The sequence below is a fragment of the Terrapene carolina genome, unplaced genomic scaffold (genome assembly GCF_002925995.2).
Source record: "Terrapene carolina triunguis isolate 2854851 unplaced genomic scaffold, T_m_triunguis-2.0 Scaffold192, whole genome shotgun sequence".
Classification (NCBI taxonomy): domain Eukaryota; kingdom Metazoa; phylum Chordata; order Testudines; family Emydidae; genus Terrapene; species Terrapene triunguis.
Window position 1 is genome coordinate 17,257,270 of NW_020664543.1, and position 20,387 is coordinate 17,277,656.

At 39.1% G+C, this 20,387-nt stretch overlaps 1 protein-coding gene across 1 annotated transcript in view; it reads left to right on the forward strand.

The window, feature by feature from the left end:
• Positions 1-20,387, forward strand: part of SEC14L1 (SEC14 like lipid binding 1) — a 51,164-nt gene that overhangs the window by 26,359 nt on the left and 4,418 nt on the right. Inside the window, exons 2-13 of the mRNA XM_024206282.1 lie at positions 4,136-4,285; positions 4,383-4,514; positions 6,638-6,766; positions 7,019-7,253; positions 7,881-7,990; positions 8,916-9,105; positions 12,939-13,027; positions 14,234-14,304; positions 15,532-15,703; positions 16,022-16,156; positions 18,283-18,417; positions 19,844-20,095. Coding sequence (XP_024062050.1) covers positions 4,136-4,285; positions 4,383-4,514; positions 6,638-6,766; positions 7,019-7,253; positions 7,881-7,990; positions 8,916-9,105; positions 12,939-13,027; positions 14,234-14,304; positions 15,532-15,703; positions 16,022-16,156; positions 18,283-18,417; positions 19,844-20,095 — 1,800 coding nt within the window. The remainder of the gene's footprint in view (positions 1-4,135; positions 4,286-4,382; positions 4,515-6,637; positions 6,767-7,018; positions 7,254-7,880; positions 7,991-8,915; positions 9,106-12,938; positions 13,028-14,233; positions 14,305-15,531; positions 15,704-16,021; positions 16,157-18,282; positions 18,418-19,843; positions 20,096-20,387) is intronic.

The window sequence follows — 20,387 nt, forward strand, 5'->3', positions numbered from 1 at the left end:
AATCGGTAAGGGAAGCATTTGGGGAAGAGGAAGCTTAATACTGTACTGCTTTGGTCTAAATTATTCTTTCACACAATTTTGTATCTTTCTTGTCATTAACATGCTTTAGGAAAGTTTAAAAGGTTATATAACAAGCCTATTACATTTCAAGCTCAAGCTGCTTCACCATATTCTGTTTGTTTCAACAACACAATGCCAGCTCTTAATATGTCCGAATACACAAATATTCTCCAGAGGCTAGTAGGAAATCGTAAAGTACAGAATCCGTGAGCAACAAAATTCCAGGCGTAAACTTTTTTGAAGGCTGTGTAGGTGTATGTTTGTGTCTTTTAGCCAGAAAGCTTTTAGTGTTGGTCCCCATATTGATTACAAAGTCTTGAGGGATCTCTCTGAGAATATTTCATATGAATACAGAACATAAAGACAATTGAGTATGTAACAAATAAGTAACTTTATCATTCTGATCCATCATCCATATGACAAACCCTTCCAGTGTACTAAATTTAATCCTTAAGTAATAGTGTTTAGGTCTTGCAACAGACCTTCTCTAGTGGGCCCAATGTCATTACTGCAAACACTGAGTTTAAGGAACTGACTAATTGCTGATAAATATAGTATGCAGTAAAGTGAAATTCTGACAAGAAAATGTGCAACAACTAACTTAAAATTTAATTAGAAAAGATTGATTGGTATAACTTAACTCTGCTATCTAATGCTGCATTTATTCTGGTAAAGAAAACAAAGGCAGTATAATGAAGGGTGTGTGTGTGTGTCTGTGCGCGCACGCATGTGCATATGCACACAAACCATCTCAAAGCACCGTGAAACACTGGAAAAACTATACCTAATAGATTTTTAATAAAAAGGCTACTCTTCTGACTTATTTTCTCTTGTTCTCCTTTGATGGTACCTCCTTTCTCTGTGGCTTCCAAGCTCCGTAGTCTTGGTGTCCTGTTTCAAGCTGACCTATCTTTTGATGATCCTTTTGGTTGGATTTTAGTGTAGTTATACCATTTAGACGCTTTCCAGGTTGCAGTTCATCTTCTCTCAATCAGATGCTGATGTCCCTATACTGGTTTTTGTCTCAGACTGAACTGTGATGATACAAGATTTGCAGGTCTCTGTTTCTGGCGGTGGTGTTCTGCCTGGCTTTCAGTGTAGAAGAGACAAGCTAAAGATGACATGCAAGTCCTTAACTCTTGCTTTTGTGGTTTTAAATCAGAATAATATTAAATATTTTGTGCGGTTTGCTAATTAAAACTTTGTTCCTAAGCCAAGGCTGTATTGTTAGGCCATGTATTGCAGGAATACATTGTATGTAATTTAAAGGAATGAAAATGGCCTGATTGAAAAGCCTAAACAAAAATGACGGAGAACAATCCTCAGTAGTATGTCTGTACATTCCTTACAAAAGAAAGTATCCTTTGTTCCTGTTAATCTGTCTGAAGCCTGTGAGTGTTCTGTTCCTCTAAGCACTCAACTTGCCAACTCCAGGCGGCTGATTATTTTGTTCCTTTCCATATTGAACAAAGTCAGTTCAGTCTTCATTCTCAGTAGAAGTAGAACAAATACTCATCAGCCAATCTCTTTGCTTGCCATTCAGTAACACTTTGGAGCATCAAAGCAGAAAATACTGTAATTTTCTGGTGTTGAACACACAATGCAAAAGGGGAGAAATGTTGCATCTTGAGGGATGAGGTGAGAAATTAATCAACATGCAGAAGAGAGGAGTAGCTGGAAGAAAACAAGATGAACAGAGATAGTAAAATCTTTTATGGCCCAGAAGTAAAAGTGCTTTAAAAATAATTGGTGGAACATAATAGATGTAAAATAAACTGAAGAGATGAGAAAGCAGAAAATCATTTTCAGTACAGATTTCTTAAACAAAAATGTGAAAGTATAAAGGGAGCAATACAAAAAGATGATTATCAACTTGCTTCTTTTGGAAGCTATTTGCTTTTCCTGGCATAGGGCAGCATTCAGTCCCACTTACAATTGAGTCACACTAATGACCAATTACAAAGAACACTGAGATGAATTGTTTAGCGAGAGCAAGGAGATTCACAGCTAACTGTAAAGTTTATAGGCTGTTCTGTACAAAGGTGCAATAGGCTCAAGTAGGTAAGGGTAAGGACTTCTTATGCCAGGGCAGTGGTTCTCAACCTTGTGAGTCGCATGTGTAGCTCTGTGTTATGTGGGCCGCATCCGCACAATATATGTACTACCTATATGGCCCTGAGGCTGTCACATGGGCCAAGCTGTGTGCTGATTGGGCCGCAAGTGTTCCAAGATTTGAGAACCACTGTGGCATGGTGTTGAAAGGATCCATGGTCTATTTTTCCCTTAGCTGTGACTTTTCTGTACTTCCTGCTGTTTTAGATTCATAACTTTAATGTTCTGTCACTTCTGTTATATGCATTTCTTTAAGCCTCTAGATTATTTCTAGTCTATGAACTAAAAAACCATCTGGGCACCACAATAAAAGCTTAACTACTGGAGTGTAGTCAGACATAGTGTTAAAAAAAAAAAAAAGCCCATTGTGTGCGTACATCACAAAAAGGTTTTATGAATTAGAACAATCCATGTAGTATTTTAAAATAATTTTTATGGTATCAGAACCAAAAAGCTAACACTATCTTAGTTTATCGCACCACTCATTTTTTTTAAAAAAGTATCTTTAGCAAATCCCTAAATGTTTGTGTTTTGAATCATTTTACCGGTTTTCACTCTTTAAATTTTTCTGATTTCTTTTCAACCCTTGCCTCTCCCCTTTTTAAATTTATTTATTTATTTTTGTTGCAGCTGCTTCCCATCTTACCTCTTAGCCCCGTGTTAGAGCAGTTCAGCCTATTAAAATAGTGCCTAAGCACTAAACAAGGTAGTCTGCATCTGCAAAGAATTGCCTATAGTGGTTTCTGTGGTCCTAGAAAGCTCTTCTAGCTTTTCTTTATTTGTGTTAGTGTTTCCTTGTCGTGTATGGTTTTAGAGCAAGAGGGCAGTAGTAAATAGGTGGGTCTTGGAAAGAGTTCTGAAGACAGCTAAGCTTTGACTCCAAAAGCAAACAGGAAATGAAAGTCAACAGTCTGAAAATAGTTTTCCTTCCTCCTTCCCACATCCCTATCTATAAATATAACTTTACAAATAATTAAATATTGCATAGGGAGTGTGATCCAAGAAGCTTCATATCAACAACAAAAATGTAAATTGAAAATATCTATGCAAGTGTTTCCTTGTTTAAAGGGCACCCTTCTTAATCTGTAGGGCGTATTATTTATCTTGTAAAATTAAGCTCCTGTCCAACCCAAATTTACAAGATTAGCAGAAGCACATGACCATAATCTCTGAGTTAAATCAGGACTGTTGGTATGTAAATAGTTATATGCTATTATGGAAGGTATTATGGATAAAATTTCCAAAAGCACCTAAGTGATTTAGGGTAATATTTTCAATAATGTCTATGTTCCTAAACATAATTACAAACTGATAAATGCTACACTGAAATTATTAGAGAGATGGCAGTCTTTGCACTCAGGGAAAGATGTTAGTGTAAGGAATGGGTTTTGAGACCTTTTTATTTCACCTCTGGGTAATGCATTGGAAACCCTCCAGACAGCTCAGTGAAATGCTGATAATTACACAATGGGTTTTTTAATCCTTCAGCACATCATGTGTGTTCAGGTATTCTTGTGATAAAAGGGTCTCTTTAAGATTTTATGTTCCTGTTGTTGTTAAAGGGAGGATGATCAATGCACATTGTCATCTACTTCCCTCAAAAAGGTGAGGGGGAGAAGGGGAAAAAGTGTTTCTTGTGCACTGTTTAAATTAACTCCTGGATTAGGTCAAAATTTACCACGTATCTCAAACAGACAATACATGAAATCCTCTAATACTTGGTTTGCTATGAATCTTGCTGTCTTGAAAACAATCTGTTTCTTAGTAGTAATTTCAGAAAAGTGGAGATGCAAGGCCCCTGCTGTTTCTACCAAATGGATAAGATCAAGACGATGGCTTGCTGGCATTTGTAAATACAACGGTATCAGAAAAGAAAGCCCACAAGTGGGACAGAATCTGTATAGTCCATAGAATTACTCTTGATTAAGCTTTTGTTTTCTTTCTCCTCTATACATCTTTGTAGGCGTATGAAAGAAGATTTCCTACATGTCCTCTAATCCCAATGTTTGTAGCTAGTGACACTGTGAATGAATTCAAGAGTGAGGATGGAGCTATCCATGTGATAGAAAGGCGTTGTAAACTGGATATAGATGCACCACGGTTATTGAAGAAGGTAACTAAACAATTTTAAAATGTCTTTTATCCTAATTTTCTTGATACAACCCACAAAAATGGAAATCTTTAACAAAATCTGTGGTAATCTTTCTCAGATTGCAGGAGTAGATTATGTTTACTTTGTCCAGAAGAACTCCTTGAACAGACAAGATCGGACTTTGCACATAGAGGCCTACAATGAAACCTTTTCTAACAGAGTCATCATTAATGAGCACTGCTGTTACACAGTGAGTAACAGAGAGAATCTAACAGTTGTACAGATTGGGTTTGGTTGGCATTGACATTCAGCACTCATAACCAGAAGCTGGATTATTTTTGGCTCCTCCTAAAAATCAGAATTATTATTGTGCCATGCGTGTTGCTGTTAGTGTTAAAAGTAATCAATACATGTGAAAACCCTGATGAAAATTTGTTTTCTGTCAATTGGACATATTCCCACATTACTAAAGACAGACATTTGACAGACTCCGCCTTGCGAAGCCAAAGTGTGTAATAGCAGGGTGGTGGCATGTCATGATTGATGATGCCGTGGCAGAACTGTTGAAGGGAAGCTTGCACATCACGTGGTCACTTTCTGCATAGTGCTAGCCAGTGCTACAATTGTATTATTGTCAAGTGCGCTACAATTTAAGCGTTCAAGATTGTAATTTTAATCTAGATTTTGCTATCATATCTGTTTCTGTTTGAGATGCTGACATGCTTTTTGGTGCAAAGCGCTTGTAGCATAATGATAGATTTGTTTAAGAAGTGAAGTCAGAGAGCTAGCTGTTGCCATGCTCGCAATTCCTTTATAGGTTGTAAAATACTCCTACTCTGATATGAGACACACATGAAATAAAGCACAAACAATTGTAATGTATGACTAAAGCGTGGAATGGACCTTGGAGGTCAAATCCAAACTAGCAAATGCGGCCACTCGTTTACATGGCAGCACTTTCTGTAAATGAGTGCTTTCTGGTTGCAGAACATGTTTAAAGGGATGCTGGAAACTTTGAAATCTAGTTAACTTCAAAATATTAGTTAAAAGTAGTTTCAAGTACTGCATCTGCCCCTGGCTCTCACTGCAACTTTTAAATTTTTTAAAGTATTTTTCTGTCTGCACTTGCCATGTGAAAGTTCCATATAAACCAACTCATTATGAAACCTATTAGACTGTGGAATAGCTTCCAAAGGAAGAGTTGGAAGCCCCATTATTTGAAACATTAAGCACTAAACTGGATTAAGTGCTGGAATAATCCTGCTCTAGCCAGGGTTAGACTAAATGACCTTAATAGGTTTCAAACATGGGATATTACCAAATACATAAATAATAGTCACAACAAATAAATTCCAGTATGTTATGGGAGAAAAAACTAAAAGGGCCAATGACATAATTCTCTCAAATCAGACTTGTTCTGACTTTCTTTTTATGCCATTGAGTTGAGAACCAAAGCTGGAGAATCCATACACACTTCTCTTCCAGATGTGGAGGCGCCAGACTACTGCTTTTCTCTTGGGTGGCAGTGTAGACTAGAACCAGTTACCAGCGCACTCAGCTGCTTATGATATAAGCAGAGGAGAAAATCAGGAATGTATTTGAAGTTTGAAAGGGCTGTGGGGGAAGGCATTCTGTACAGTCTGTAAAATCTGGCTCATTCAGGCTGGTAACCAGAATAGAGGTCATACTCCTTTTCTGTAGTACAAACACTTCCCCGCCCCACCCCCCCCTTTCTAGAAGAGATTATGCCACTAGCTAGGTCAGTGGTTCTCAAACTTTTGTACTGGTGACCCCTTTCAAATAGCAAGCCTCTGAGTGCGACCCCCCCCCCTTATAAATTAAAAACACTTTTTAAAATATATTTAACACCATTATAAATGCTGGATGCAAAGCAGGGTTTGGGGTGGAGGCTGACAGCTCGCGACCCCCCATGCAATAAACTCACGACCCCCTGAGGGGTCCCAACCCCCAGTTTGAGAACCCCTGACCTAGGTAGTAAATAGCGCTAATCTGTTGCAGTATTGTTGGTAGTAAATAATCCAAGAGGGAAGCATTGCAGATCTCGTGGATGTGCAGATCCTGTGCCTCTGACTTGGAGAGCAGTGTTTTTCCTCCTAGTTATTGTTAAAAGGGAAAATGTGCCATGATGGCTTTTGTAGAGACAATTTGAAGGTTCCTTCTTTTCTTGTTGACTAAGCTTTACCTTTTTCAATCTGCATTTTGCAAAGGGACCAGAGGTTTCAAATTCCATTTACAGGACAAAACACACTTAAAAAAATATGGAATTTTGACTATCCAAATACTTGTATGAGAAAATGTACAGTATGCAAAGAGTAACCAAAGCATGTGGTCTCTGCTGTCCTCCACCAATAGGTTCACCCTGACAATGAAGATTGGACCTGTTTTGAACAGTCAGCAAGCCTGGACATCAAGTCTTTCTTTGGCTTTGAAAGCACAGTGGAAAAGATTGCCATGAAACAGTACACCAGCAATATTAAAAAGGTGAACACACAGTCATGATGTAGATGCCTGGCTCTAGTTAGATTTAAATCCTGAAATGTAGCTGCTGCTACTTAACAGGCTGGTTGAAACCTAAATTACATGGCTTTTAGAGCAGGGTTTTGTGAAGTGTGTGTAGAAAGGGATCTGTGGGGTCTCTTGGGATGCTTGACTGCCTTTTGTTGCATTTCCAAACAGGTCCTGTTTGTATCTAAGTGGAAATATTATTGGCTAAAACATGTTTTTGTTTCAAAGGGGAAGGAAATAATAGAGTATTACCTGAAGCAGATGGAGGAAGATGGGATAACATTTGTTCCTCGTTGGACTCCTCCTGTTATGTATAAACTGGAGAACAGCACATCTCACATAGCACGGCCAGTTTCTCCTGCTATCAACATACCAGATACTGCCACAAAGGAGGGACTGAACAATAAGGAAGTGCTCAACACCTCCAGCAGCCCATCAGAGCCCACAGCAGGAACACCTGATGGTACATTTGGCATGTCTTGTATGGCCTGTTTGACTTCTCATTTTTAGCTAGGTTATTTGAAATGCTTGTAGACACATTCAGGGCTCTGCTTTTCTGCTGAGGATCCTCACATTAGTTTTTGGTTCATTAGTATTCATGTTGGTGCTGACCAGTTCTGGGAGTCGTTCGTCGTCGTCCCCAAGCCCTCCCATTTAACATTCATCTATCTGGGTCCTGGATAAATGTGCTGGTAGCTGATCCTGTGATCGAGTAAAGGCCAGCATAAAAAAAAAAAAATAATCACACTAAGGATTAATGGAGAGCAATAGTTTAGATTCCCAGGGAAGGAAGTAGAGAGCTCACCAAAAATCAACCCCATTCCATTGCAAATGGATTTAAACTGGTAGAGGAAAAGCAACTCACTTGTAAAATATTAGCTAAGGTGTTTGTTTCTTTTTTTCTTAGACCCAACAGTTCAGACATTGTCATTTTAATTCAATTGAATGTAGTTAAGGCTGACAAATACGAGCAGCGTTGACTGGAAATAAGAACACGGGTTCTTCCACTTCAAGTGCTTGCACATAAGATCGGTTGTTAATTGACCTAGCAATTAGTAACTGCTGTAATAGTGTGTAAATCCCATTTCAGACAAACTCGATGCAGACTATATCAAGCGGTATCTGGGTGACTTGACACCATTGCAGGAAAGCTGCCTCATCCGACTTCGACAGTGGCTCCAGGAAACTCATAAGGGCAAAGTAAGAAACTAGTCACCAGTTTTAGCTTTCTGTGTTTCAGAGAAGTGCACAATACACAAGATGAACTTGACTGAATTAAGCAGAATGTGAATAATCCAGCCCAGGGGACTGACAGCCAAGCAGTTTCACAAGTCTGCCTTGTATTAAAATGACCCCATTTCTTATGTCTGTAGTTATTGTGGAGTGACTGTGTCTAATCCTCAGACCTACTTCCCTGACTGATTGTTGAATCCAATTATTTTTAGATGTGGTGGGGAAAGCATGATCAGTCTTGAAATTCTATAAGATTTTAAAAGTTGTGAAACACAATTTAACCAGTCTCTTCTGTATTTCATGTGGAAACATACTCTGTTGCAGAAGGGTTTTATAACCAAGAGGGATCTAACCATAAATTATACAATAGCATTGTGTTCCACATATAGAATGTCCCAATTTTCACATGTTAAAAGCTCACAGATATTTGTGTGGGGTGAATTAAGGAAGCGTGATCATCTTGGTTTTTTATAACCTTAAAAGCAGGTTGCCCATTATTCCAGAGTGTTTAGGAGGATCCTAGAGTAAATGCTTGAACAGAAGTTTTTTGCTACTTAGAGTTTGGTACAAGAAATAAGTAAGTCATGGGATCCGTTCAAAAACTAAGAAGGCCCCGTGACACTGCAACAGTGTACTTATCTACCCCGTGGGAGATTCAAGTTCTGTAACCATGGAGCTAACCAAAGGGGAACTTTTCTCTCCTTACTCTTTTTTCCTGTCCTTGTTTAGGGTTTTTTTTTTTTTTTTTTAAAGTGGTGTTCTGATCAGTTTGTAATTGTCTTCCTTTAATTAGTAGTGCAATCCAATCTGTGTATTTGCATTCAAGTTTATATAAATTGGCTGACTTAGATGTCAAAGTTTCAAACTTTAATCAGTCATTATTTTCCAATAGATCCCAAAGGATGAACATATTTTACGATTCTTGCGTGCCCGGGACTTCAATATTGACAAAGCCAGAGAGATTCTTTGCCAGTCACTAACATGGCGTAAACAGCACCAGGTGGACTATATTCTGGATACCTGGAACCCTCCACAAGTACTTCAAGATTACTATGCAGGAGGTTGGCATCACCATGACAAAGGTACATTTTATATTACTAGATACTGATGGGCACTTTCTAATCAGAATTAAATAACTTTGTTAAACGCCTGCCAAATGTGTGGTGTGAGAGTGTGGGTAGTACTTTCATACTACGTTGTACTTAAGTGCAGTTAAGTTAGAGTGGTTTGCAAGTGAGAGCAGGCAAACTGACAGGACTCCTGGGTCCTGTTCCTAGCTGTGACTGTAATTTTGATCAAATCACTTAGCTTTTCTGAGACATTTGTAAAATTGGTAAATCTACTCAACAGAGCTGTTGTGAGAGTTATTAATAATATTTTACAGCACTCAGAGTTAGTTGGGTAAAAGGGGCTATAAAAATGCTGAGTATTAATTGTTTTCCTGTGGTTGGGGATTAAAAAATATATGTAAATAAGCATACCTTTTTAATCCTCTTATTTCTGCTGTCAGAGACACTTGCTTATGGTGTAGCCGATATTTGGCATCACCGTTTCAGTGATAGGAATTGTGATGTTACAAACAAAATTGAGCAGGTTCATAAAGTGGAAAACAGCTTCTTATTTATTCTGTGTAATGGGTTATAGTCACATCCACAGAATTTAAGGATTCAGGCCCAGCTGCTGAAAGACACCACCCAACTTGCCCCTGCTGTGCACTGGTCTTGTTGAAAAGCTGTGGAATCCCTCTCCCTCACCCTACCTGTAAGTGGAGGGAAGGTTTCCATCCAATTGTTCATCTTGGAAAGGGAGTAATCTGACTGCAACCCTTCTGTGCTCTGATTTGTCTTTACCTGCTACCCAGCATTACTCCCTTTAGCCCTTCCTGCTACTGTGAGCATAAGAAATAGTACAGGAGGCTGCTAGTAATAGCTGGCTACCATTAATAGTGGCCATGAGGGAGAGAAGGTAGGCTTAACCACTGCAACGTTGAGGTGGGTGCGTGGATGGGTGTCTATCAGCCCCGTGGGTTGTACAGATTTTAGGAAGGAAATTGGGGATGTGTTCCTAGATTTTTAAGAGAGGGACTTTGTTTTCTATTTCCCTCTTGCATACATCTAGGGTCCTCCCAATAACTAGGAAGGAAACAGATAAAAGTCTGAAGGTTGTTGGTAGATTATAGTATGTCAACTTTCTTGAGTGAGACAGAGGGTCTTCAATCTTGTGTTCTGAACTCTTGGTCTTATTCTTGAATTCCTTTTGCTCTCTTGCCAACGTGTAAACTCTGCAGGGAGTTTCTCAGTTTGAAATCTGTTACTGTTACCACTTTAAAGCCTGGGGATAGGTTACTTTTAAATTTCTCCTTACCAGTTCCCCTCCTTCCTCTCGCACACACAAAGTGTGTTCCAAACTTCAGCTGAGTAGATTCTTTAATTTTAGTGTTATAGCTGTGTTGGTTCCAAGATATTAGAGAGGCTGAGATAATATCTTTTATTGGGCCAACTGCTGGTGGTGAAAGAGACAGGCTTTTGAGCTTACACAGAGCTCTTCTTCAGATCAAGACAACACTTATCACGGGCAAGTCAGAGAGCAGCAGCAATGAAACATGCTCTCTAGGATAGATCTATTAATGGTAACGAATGAAAGCTATCCATTTTACTTGAGCATAAATTGTTAAACACTCATACAGTCAGTGTGGCTCTCCTATGCATTTGAGTTCTTATTTTGATAAGAGAGGCTCAAGCAAAGAATTGTTAAACATCCACATTGTATAAGTCATTAGGGTTGTTGCAGTGTTAAGAACAAAACACTCCCAGTTATACAGCCTTCCCTCATGCATCATATGGGTGGGGTAGGTTAATAAATTATGAGTTAGGGGTTTATGTAGTTCTCATATAAAACTTAACAGCTTCTTGTATAGTGCTCTAAAACCTGCATAATACATTCCAAAAAGATCTCTGCTTTAAGTGACCATTTTATTTTAACACTGAACTGTGTAACTCCATAAGTATGTGTAATCTTTTAGACTCAGAGACACTAGTACTGTATCTGCAGACTGAACAGCTTGGGTTTTTAGTTCTACAACTTATTTTTTTGGTCTTGATTCCGAATCTGTTAAGCAAAGTGATAAATATCTAAACTGAAGAATGAATTTAACATTAACTTTAAGGGCATGGCTCAACAGAGTTTCTCTCTCCATAATGTCCTGCAGGAAAGCCTGCATAAATAAAGATGACATGTATCTTCTGGTGCTTAGATGAACCTAGGTTGGCTAAATCAAACTGCCAAAAACTTAAACAACTGCCCTTTGAAAAGAGAATTAACATAGGGCCAATGTATAGGTGCTTCCATTAAAAAATAAAAACTACAAAGCAGGAAGATCACTAGTTGGTCAAAGCTTCTCTTCAGGAGATTCAAGAGATCAAAACTTTCATAAGGAACAATATAGTCAAAGCTTGTCCCTCTCCCATTGTCTCTCTCCCCTCCCACCCCCCAACTACATATACTTCCCAAGTGTTTCACGCTGCATTGGCTGTCTCAGTCAGTTCGCACTGGGAGGGGAAGAATCATAGACCTATTTAAAAGGGAGACTTTCTTCAGCAATTGAGTGACTCCAGGTGTCTAGCTCTCTTCTTTTAAAAAATATTGTTTGCGTTTGATTCTTGTAGCAGATTGGTATCGGTTTTTCAAATGTTAGAAGGAAATGATACTGACCATTGAGATTAAGATCCCTTTGGCAAAATGGGCTTCTGTGCAGGCTATTGAGACATGCTGACTTGTTCATTCCAGAGAAATGGGCATGTTTGAAACTTAGGTGTGATCTGATTTAAGGGTGACTTTTCTTTCTTGGAGAGCCTTTAAACAACAGACAGCTTTGGAATCAAAACACTTAAGAACAAGGCTGTCTGTCATGGTGTGTTGCAGTGCCAGAGATGGCAATTTATGCTTGTGTATTGCAGTAGATTAGGACAGAGTTAAAAATCCATCCCATAAAGAAGCTTAACACATGTTATTCCTAATAAACAGCTCCGTTAGGATACTGTGAAGGGCCAAAAATGCCAATTATGGTCCTCAAAAAATCAGCCCATGCACTTGTTCAGTCTGTTATGTATCATGGAGGACATCTTAGTAATCTCAACAAACAAGAGGCGAGTCCTTGAATGTAAGGATCCCATTTGAAATTTGTCTCTGGAACAGACTTGCCCTCATCAGTCTTAACCAGCACTTACGAGATTGTGTGCCAGCTCCACATAACATGTGGGGGAATAGCTGTTTGTTTGTTAAAAGGCTCCAAAATGATACCCGCCATTATTTGAGCTAATAAAGCATTGATCCAGAGAGTTGATTCTGCAGTATTGTTGTTCACTATAATGCAGTAATCTTTCCAAAGGCTTGTTGGGGGAAACCCAGAGTAGTGTCATTGTGAGAGAATGATTTAAGGCTCCAGACTTGATCAGAGATCTGTGATATCAGGAAAGATATTGGACAAAAAATCTATCCTTCCCTTGGCTACACTGAAGGCAGATTTTGTCCACAAATCTTGTCAAATACAATTAAATGTCTTAATCAAAATCACTTAGGCTCTGTCTTCACTGTCAAAAAAAGGTTTGTTTTTGTAATGAGATGGCTAATTTGAATTAGCTATTTCACTGTAAAATCCTAGTACAAACAATTCACCGATAGTTCTTATTTCTGTGTAGCTAGTAGGTCAAAACTATACTTCCCAACCTGGGGTTGACCTCAACTGGCTATATTAAAGTAAAACTTCACTGCCTTGTCTTCACTAGAATTTTACATCAAGATAGCAACATTGAGTTAGCTATCTCACTGTAAAAACACACCTTTTTGACAATAAAGGCACAGACTTAGTTTTAAAACTTTAACAGAAAATACTAATTTACCATCTCTTGCTCTTCAGATGGGCGCCCTCTGTATGTGTTGAGGCTGGGACAGATGGATACCAAAGGCTTAGTGCGAGCTCTTGGGGAAGAAGCCTTGCTTCGATATGTAAGTGCTTAAAAAATGACTTGTTTATTGCGAACAAATTTGTTCTAATGTTTCAGTTTCCTGCCACACCAGAATGATCAGCACATAGCAGATATTTTTCTGTACGCTTTAGCAATCTGTTCTCAGTTTGAACAGCTCGAACCTCCCTGAATGGTTCATTTTAGTATCCTTTCAAACTGTGGACTGATGGCAGAAAGTCAGTTGTATGACAGTTACTATCGTTCTGGGCTGAGACATTATCACAGCTTCTTGTATAGTTTGTATAGTGCTTGAAACTTAAGCTTCTACATGTGCACAGGGAGAGAAATGCATTCCTAGGTATTGTATGAGTATCCTATTTATTTTTTATTTATAAAATACACCCATAGTCTTGGATGCAATATTTATTTGTAAAGGAAAATTACTTGCCTGTAATTCAGTTTCTTTGAAGGCCTCACTGTGGGATTCTCACGGCTGATGTCCCCAGCTTTCAAAATAGTACAGAACAGGCAAGCTCTAAAGAAGCATAATGGCAGCAGTAATTACCATGATCACAAGCCAGCCCCCACTTCGGGTGGTTGCGCACTTCGTTTCCGGCGGTGCTCTATCCATGTACTTCGCTTTATTTGTCTAACTTTAAGGCATAGTTTTTTTTTCAGTCTTTTTTTTGGTAATTATCTTAATGTTTCTGAGGGGAGCCTTTGCTTCCCACTCTGTCAGGAATTAAACAAAGGTTCAAAGGGAAGAAGTTGGGGGTTTAGGAAGGAGCTATGGGAGTTTTTGTCTTATGCCAAAAATCTGAGAGTGAAAATTCTGCACAAACAGTGGTGTCTTCATAGAAATAAAGAATTTGTTGACCCTGATCAACTAAAGAGAAGTGTCCTACTCCACAACATATACTGAATGCCCTTCTGATGTTCATTTGCCCCTGAGGGAAAAGGTGGACCCTAAGATTTTGTACAGAATTCTTCACCATAGTATCCAAGCACTAAAATGGGATGCTTGTATGTTTTGTAATCATCTTCTTATAGCTCTCCTAAAAGTTATTGCACTCAATGCAACTTCTAAATCCAATGTTGCGTGTCTTCACTAGATGTTCTTGTACACTGGTCTGAGGTTAGTGTGGGTTGCTGTAAGGCTCAGGTTATGAAGATTGCATTTTCTCCCCAGTTCCACAAACCCAACAGTTTTAGAACATTTTCTAAAACAACCCTCTCTTTTGTATAGGTTCTTTCTATAAATGAAGAAGGACTGAGGCGATGTGAAGAGAATACAAAAGTATTTGGCAGGCCTATAAGGTGAAACATGAGAATTTGTTACTTTTCAGAAATAACATGAGGTCTAGTTTTGTATGTAGCAGTGTTGGTGTTCAACAAGTTTGTCTACGAAGTTGCTTTATTTCCAGGCTCCAGTTTGAAATAGGATTTGCTCACTAAATCTCTTACCAGCCCCAAAAAGGAATTCAGGGTTTGGAATGACTTCTGTCATAAAGCGTTTGACTCCCTTCAGAGCCTATTGATTCCACCCCTTAATCTCCAAAGGGTTACCAGTGCATGGCACTCCCATTTCTCATCTTCTCACTGTAAAGAATTCCCAGTCCCAGCTGACTTGAGGCGTGAGAAGCCAAGTATAAGACTTGAGTCTCCTGTGTACTGCTATGGCCTTGTGCTGCCCAAAGATACCTTACATGGTAAAGGTCAAAGACGAGGCAGCAATGAAATACACAACACCTACTTATTTAAAAAACAAAACACTTTGATTCATATGTCGTCTTTGGGAGTCATTCCAATGGCCTAGAATCAGTACAACATAGCTATGAGTATACAAGGATGAGCTCTGAATTCATACCCCTTGGTGTGGGCCTGATTTAGGAAGGCACTGAAGCACATGCTTAAATCCTACTGACTTGACGTGTTTTAATGCTGTCCTGTATAGGGAAAGTTTTCCTGAATTGAGTCCTAAATTCTGAAATGCAGACTTAAAGTGCAGTGGCACTTTTAAAACATGCACTTGTGTTAGGAAACATGCACGCTGAATATTAAACTTCCAGTGTAGAACCAGTACGCTTTCCCCCACTCCCTCCACCCCCCCCCCCCACTAAAAGCAGTGATTTATTAGGCACTATGATGGTGTCTTCTGTTTGCTAATAGGAACCTTTAACTGGCGATTTTAAATGGTTGTCTATCCTTTGGTGACATGCCTGCCCTATATCAGAGAATAAGCACAGTGATCGTTATACATAGTGTCATAGGTATGCATGGCACTTTATAGTTAAGAAAAAATTCCTGCTCCAAAGATCTTACAATTTTCTGCATCTACAGGCAGTACAAAATGTAGAGATGAGGTGGGAGGGAGTACTATAGCTGTGTAATGAAGGAAGGGTGTGGCAACTGCAAAACCACCAAAACTTGTAGATCTGTGATACAAAACTGAGTGCTCACATCTCAAACCATCAAATGTTGTGGTGTGGAATAATGAAATATGATTCTAATTGGATTCTTAAAAAAACTCTTTAAAATTAACAGCTCCTGGACCTGTCTGGTGGATTTGGAGGGCTTGAATATGCGACATTTATGGAGACCTGGTGTCAAAGCATTACTAAGAATCATTGAAGTGGTTGAAGCCAATTACCCTGAAACATTGGGTCGCCTTCTTATCCTGAGAGCACCCAGAGTATTTCCAGTCCTCTGGACACTGGTACGTTTGTACTTCTAGTATCTGCACACTTACCTCGGGATACTGGTATGCACTTTACATGCTCTCTTGAAAACTCATCTTCACTGTGCTATAAACAGGAAATGTTGCCTCCTGGAAACTCCATTTTTATAAGACGCTTTCTTTATAGAATTAGAACAAAAATTCCTAAAAGGAAAAATGTGTTTGTGTAGCCAAATGAATAACTTCACTCATTTACTGTATGTACTTTACATAACACAGGATAAAACATAATATAATTCTTTTGAAGTTACTTGAGGACCTGGGAACCTGACCAATTCTGTTTTTCTTTGTTTGTAGGTTAGTCCGTTCATTGATGACAACACCAGAAAGAAATTCCTTATTTATGCAGGAAATGACTACCAAGGGCCTGGAGGGCTACTGGATTACATTGATAAAGAAATTATCCCAGATTTCCTTAGTGGAGAGTGCATGGTAGGAATTTTAAACTATTAATGTAACAATTGTTTTATTGTTTCCTTCTTACATTAAGCCTCGCCCCTCCGCCCCCAACCTCCAAAACAAAGATTGCCAAGTATAATCTTTAAGTGTGGTCTTGCTCTGCTGTAAAGCATTTTCATGCTGGTTCTTCTGTTTGACTCTGAGGTTGGAATGATTCTTTTTAGTAGCAGCCTTTGCAATCCACCTTGAAAAGAGAAACAGAATGTTTCGGTAAAACCAGTCACAAATCACTAACAGAATACCCTGCACCTATAAATGCATTTTAAAAACGGTCTTCCCCCACTACATGTCAAGACTCAAGTTCCAGCCAGTAGCACTGTCCCATACTGCTTATCCCAGGGCAAGAATGCATTCTGCACACTGTGTTTAGGTTCATAGCTCCATATATGTTAAGGCCAGAGGGGACCATTATTACAAGGTCCGACCTCCTGCATAACACAGACCACAGAATCTCACGTCCAGTAGTTTCTGCATCATATGTGACATTCTCCACTGTTGCTAGAGAAACCGACCACTAGAGGCCTGAACTTGTTTTTGAAGTCTTTTAAAATTAAAATATTTATCTACATATTAATGATTTAGGTTTTCTATCTTCATATTTTTAAGAAAATTATTTCAGATCACCTATAAGGAGTTCTACTCCTCAGTTATGGTACCTGAACACCATTTTGTCATAGTCCTCTTTGTGCCCCACAACCCCCTGCCCCCAATCCAGATCTCTGGAGGCTGTATTTGAAAACCAGAACTGAATCATGAGCCACAACTCCATGAGGGAAGTGGGGAGGATAAGGATAAGACCAAATTTCGTATTTTCAGATCTCTCCAAATCATAATTTGCCTTATGAAATGTGAATCCAGTCCTGCTATCCTTGTCTCTCCTGTTCCTCCTTCAAATCACCATTGGAATAGCAAGACCCTTTCAATTTAACAACTTCCCCTGGGATCTTAGAGCAAATTAAAGCCTTGTGGTATCCTATATGGTAGGGAAGCATTTATTCCCATTTTATAGCTGGAGAAACTGAGGCCACATACATAGCAACTCAGCAGCTTACCAGCTTAGCCAAGTATTGAACCTTGAACAAACAGTTCTCAGTCCTTGCTTACTTCATAAAAGTTTTTCCTTTTTTAATATGGGAATCACTTAAATTCATAGCTCTAATATCTCTCCTAAAAATGTGGTTTGATTTTCTTAATATATCAATCTATCATGCCAGTGAATTTGTCTTTACGTGGATTGCGCTGTGTTTAATAGGTGCTCTCTCCCCCAACGTTTTTCTGTCAAACTCATCACAATAACATGTAAGTGCTGGAATTTGATTAATCGGTTGTGTAAAAGCATTTCCCTTTTAGGTTTACTTTATAAATCCCTGTAAATGGTTATTAACTTACTCCTCTGCCTTTCATGGAAATTCTGTTGAGCTGCTCTGGTCATCCATTTAAAGACCATGGATTCTAATGTACTTGCATACTAGGCATTTTGGACCAGAGTGTTTACTTTCAACTGGCTGCTACTGCAAGTAGCAGTAGCTTTCACTGAAGGGAGTCTGCTCTATGTAATTTAGAACTATGTAAGTCATTTATGAACCTGGCAGAATCCATTATTTAAGTAAGCAAAAGTGACTTACAAGAAGATAAATCAAAATGCTGAATGCTTCCTGTCTGTTGCAGACAACAGTGCAATATTCTCCTCTTTGTTCTTGTTAGTTCTGGATGAAATCTGAGTGCTTTAAGAGTATAAATAAACATAGAAGCTGCACAGCTGGTTTCAATATCTCACTATTGCATATATAAGGACCTGTTTCTGATATGATGATCCTTACAGATTAGCAAAGAATTAAAAACAGACCAATTTTAGTAGTGAATTTATTGAAGAATATCTTTGATAACTGTAAGATGGTTTGCACGACCAAGTTCAGGTTGGGTCACGCTAATATATTACTCAGCTCTCAGTGTTTTCCAGGAATGCCTTGCAGAATTGAAGTTATTTCTGGGGGTGCCAGTATGAGAACATGGCTTTGTAAGGATGTTTAAATTCTGAAACGTATGGGGGAGGAGAAGATTTGTATTGTTGCTTTCATGGCTTTGTTTTAAATCTCCAGTGTGACGTTCCAGAGGGTGGGCTAGTTCCGAAGTCTCTGTACCGGACTGCAGAAGAGTTGGAAAATGAAGACCTAAAACTGTGGACTGAAACTATCTATCAGTCTGCAAGTGTCTTCAAGGGAGCTCCACATGAGGTACAGCTGCAATCCTCACTCCTCCTCTTTCATCTTGGTCTAGCACCCTGTGTCTTTTTTTGCTCGTATAAAATGAAAGCAGATTAGAACCTGGTCACTCAGTTTGGAATGGTTTAGAGCAGATATTTGGGTCTCCCTAAACACTCCGAATTCAAAAGCTTCTTTTGATCTCTCCTTGAAGCCATGAGTAATTCAAGCCAAAATCAGGATCTGGGTAGCTTGTGAAGAAGTAAGTGTTGGTATTTTTTAAGACTCCCCATCTCTTTTGTGGAGGAGGTAGGCTGACTGGCTACTCTATTGCATTCCCTGACCAGAGCCCGTGAACTACCATTATTAGCTTATAAAAATGCTACTGGCTCTATCCACTTAATGAGTGGGATAACTTTTCCCCCCTTCATGTAATACAGATGTTAAAAACTCAGAACTGAACAAGTTACTCCATTTCCTTTCAAGACCTTTAAAGAACCAGTCACTTTAGATGGCCTGAGCTTTGCATCTCAATGAGTTTCACTAACTGAACTAATATTTTTAATATGTGACCTGCAAATAGAAAACAGCTATTTGTGCCTTCTCTTGCTGATTTAATATGTATAAATGAGCCAGAAAGGTTTTAAAGTCTCTTTTTAACCTTAGAAATATCAGGAGTGAGAGTTTGATTTTTTCCTGTTTTGCTAGAGATCTTTCTTGGAAGACCTAGACATGTGGAATGCAATCTCTTAGACCCTGATAGAAGGGACATGGCAAGTTTTATCTTCAACAGGGGAGTTTTTCCAGTAGCAGTTTGTTCAGGCATTTGTGTTAAATACTAGTTAATCAAAACAATGTGGAACTAGTCTGAATAAGTCATTTCCCCTTTCAGTTAAATTTCACTTGTTATCCTGCATGTTCTTTTCTTGAAGGCTTTCAAAATGTGATGGGAGGAGGGGAGATGATTTTGGGGGCCCTCTGTACACCATAAACAAGCAAGAAAGCACAAACCCATTTTGTAGCTTTTGCAAGTCACTTTGACTTGCCTAACCAAGTGCAAATGTGAGAGCTCTGATGGTATCAGTGCTTTTGTTACTAAAAGTGGTACCTTTTAACCCATTCCCCAAAAGTCCTGTTGCTGTAGGAGGAGCATGGATATCTGTTTATCTCTGCTTATGAGTATATAGCTTTAGAAAAAAAATACTAAGGCTTTCAATAAAGGCCACAAAGAGATAAGACAGAAAAAGGCTCTATCTGCTCATGAAAGCTCCCACAGTTCCTATGTCAAAGCAGGTAATATGATAATAAATGAGAGAGTGAATTTGCATCTATTCTAGAGCACTCTTAATAATCGAAACAAATCGAGAGCCCACCTATGGCAGCTTTTCTTTCCTGGTAAGAATTTCAGCATTTACTGAGCATATTGCTATTGTCTAATCTAACTCTTCTCCTCTCCTAGATTTTCATTCAGATTGTGGATGCCTCATCTGTGATCACATGGGATTTTGATGTGTGCAAAGGCGACATTGTTTTTAACATCTATCACTCCAAGCGAGTGCCACAGCCTCCTAAAAAGGACTCTCTGGGCACCCACAGCATTACATCTCCTGGGGGGAACAATGTACAGCTGATAGATAAAGTCTGGCAGCTAGGGCGTGATTACAGTATGGTGGAGTCCCCACTTATCTGCAAGGAAGGGGAGAGTGTGCAGGTAAGATCATTAATTCCGCTGTCAGAGCAAGGCTTTATCTTTCTAAATTTGATGTGTTTCTCCCAGCAGATACCTTAGTGTAGCAATGCAGACCATCAGCAATGGGGCTCGTTGTCTGTCTGCCTGTCATGTCTGTTTGCATCCTTCTGATGGGGTTGTGGGGAGGGAAGGGTAGCTATTGTTTATTCCCTAGTAGCTGATCCCATATACGAAGCTGACAAGCAAGACTGAAGGAATACACACAAACCACAAGTGCACCTGAATCCAAAAGCAGCCAGTAAGACACATTCGT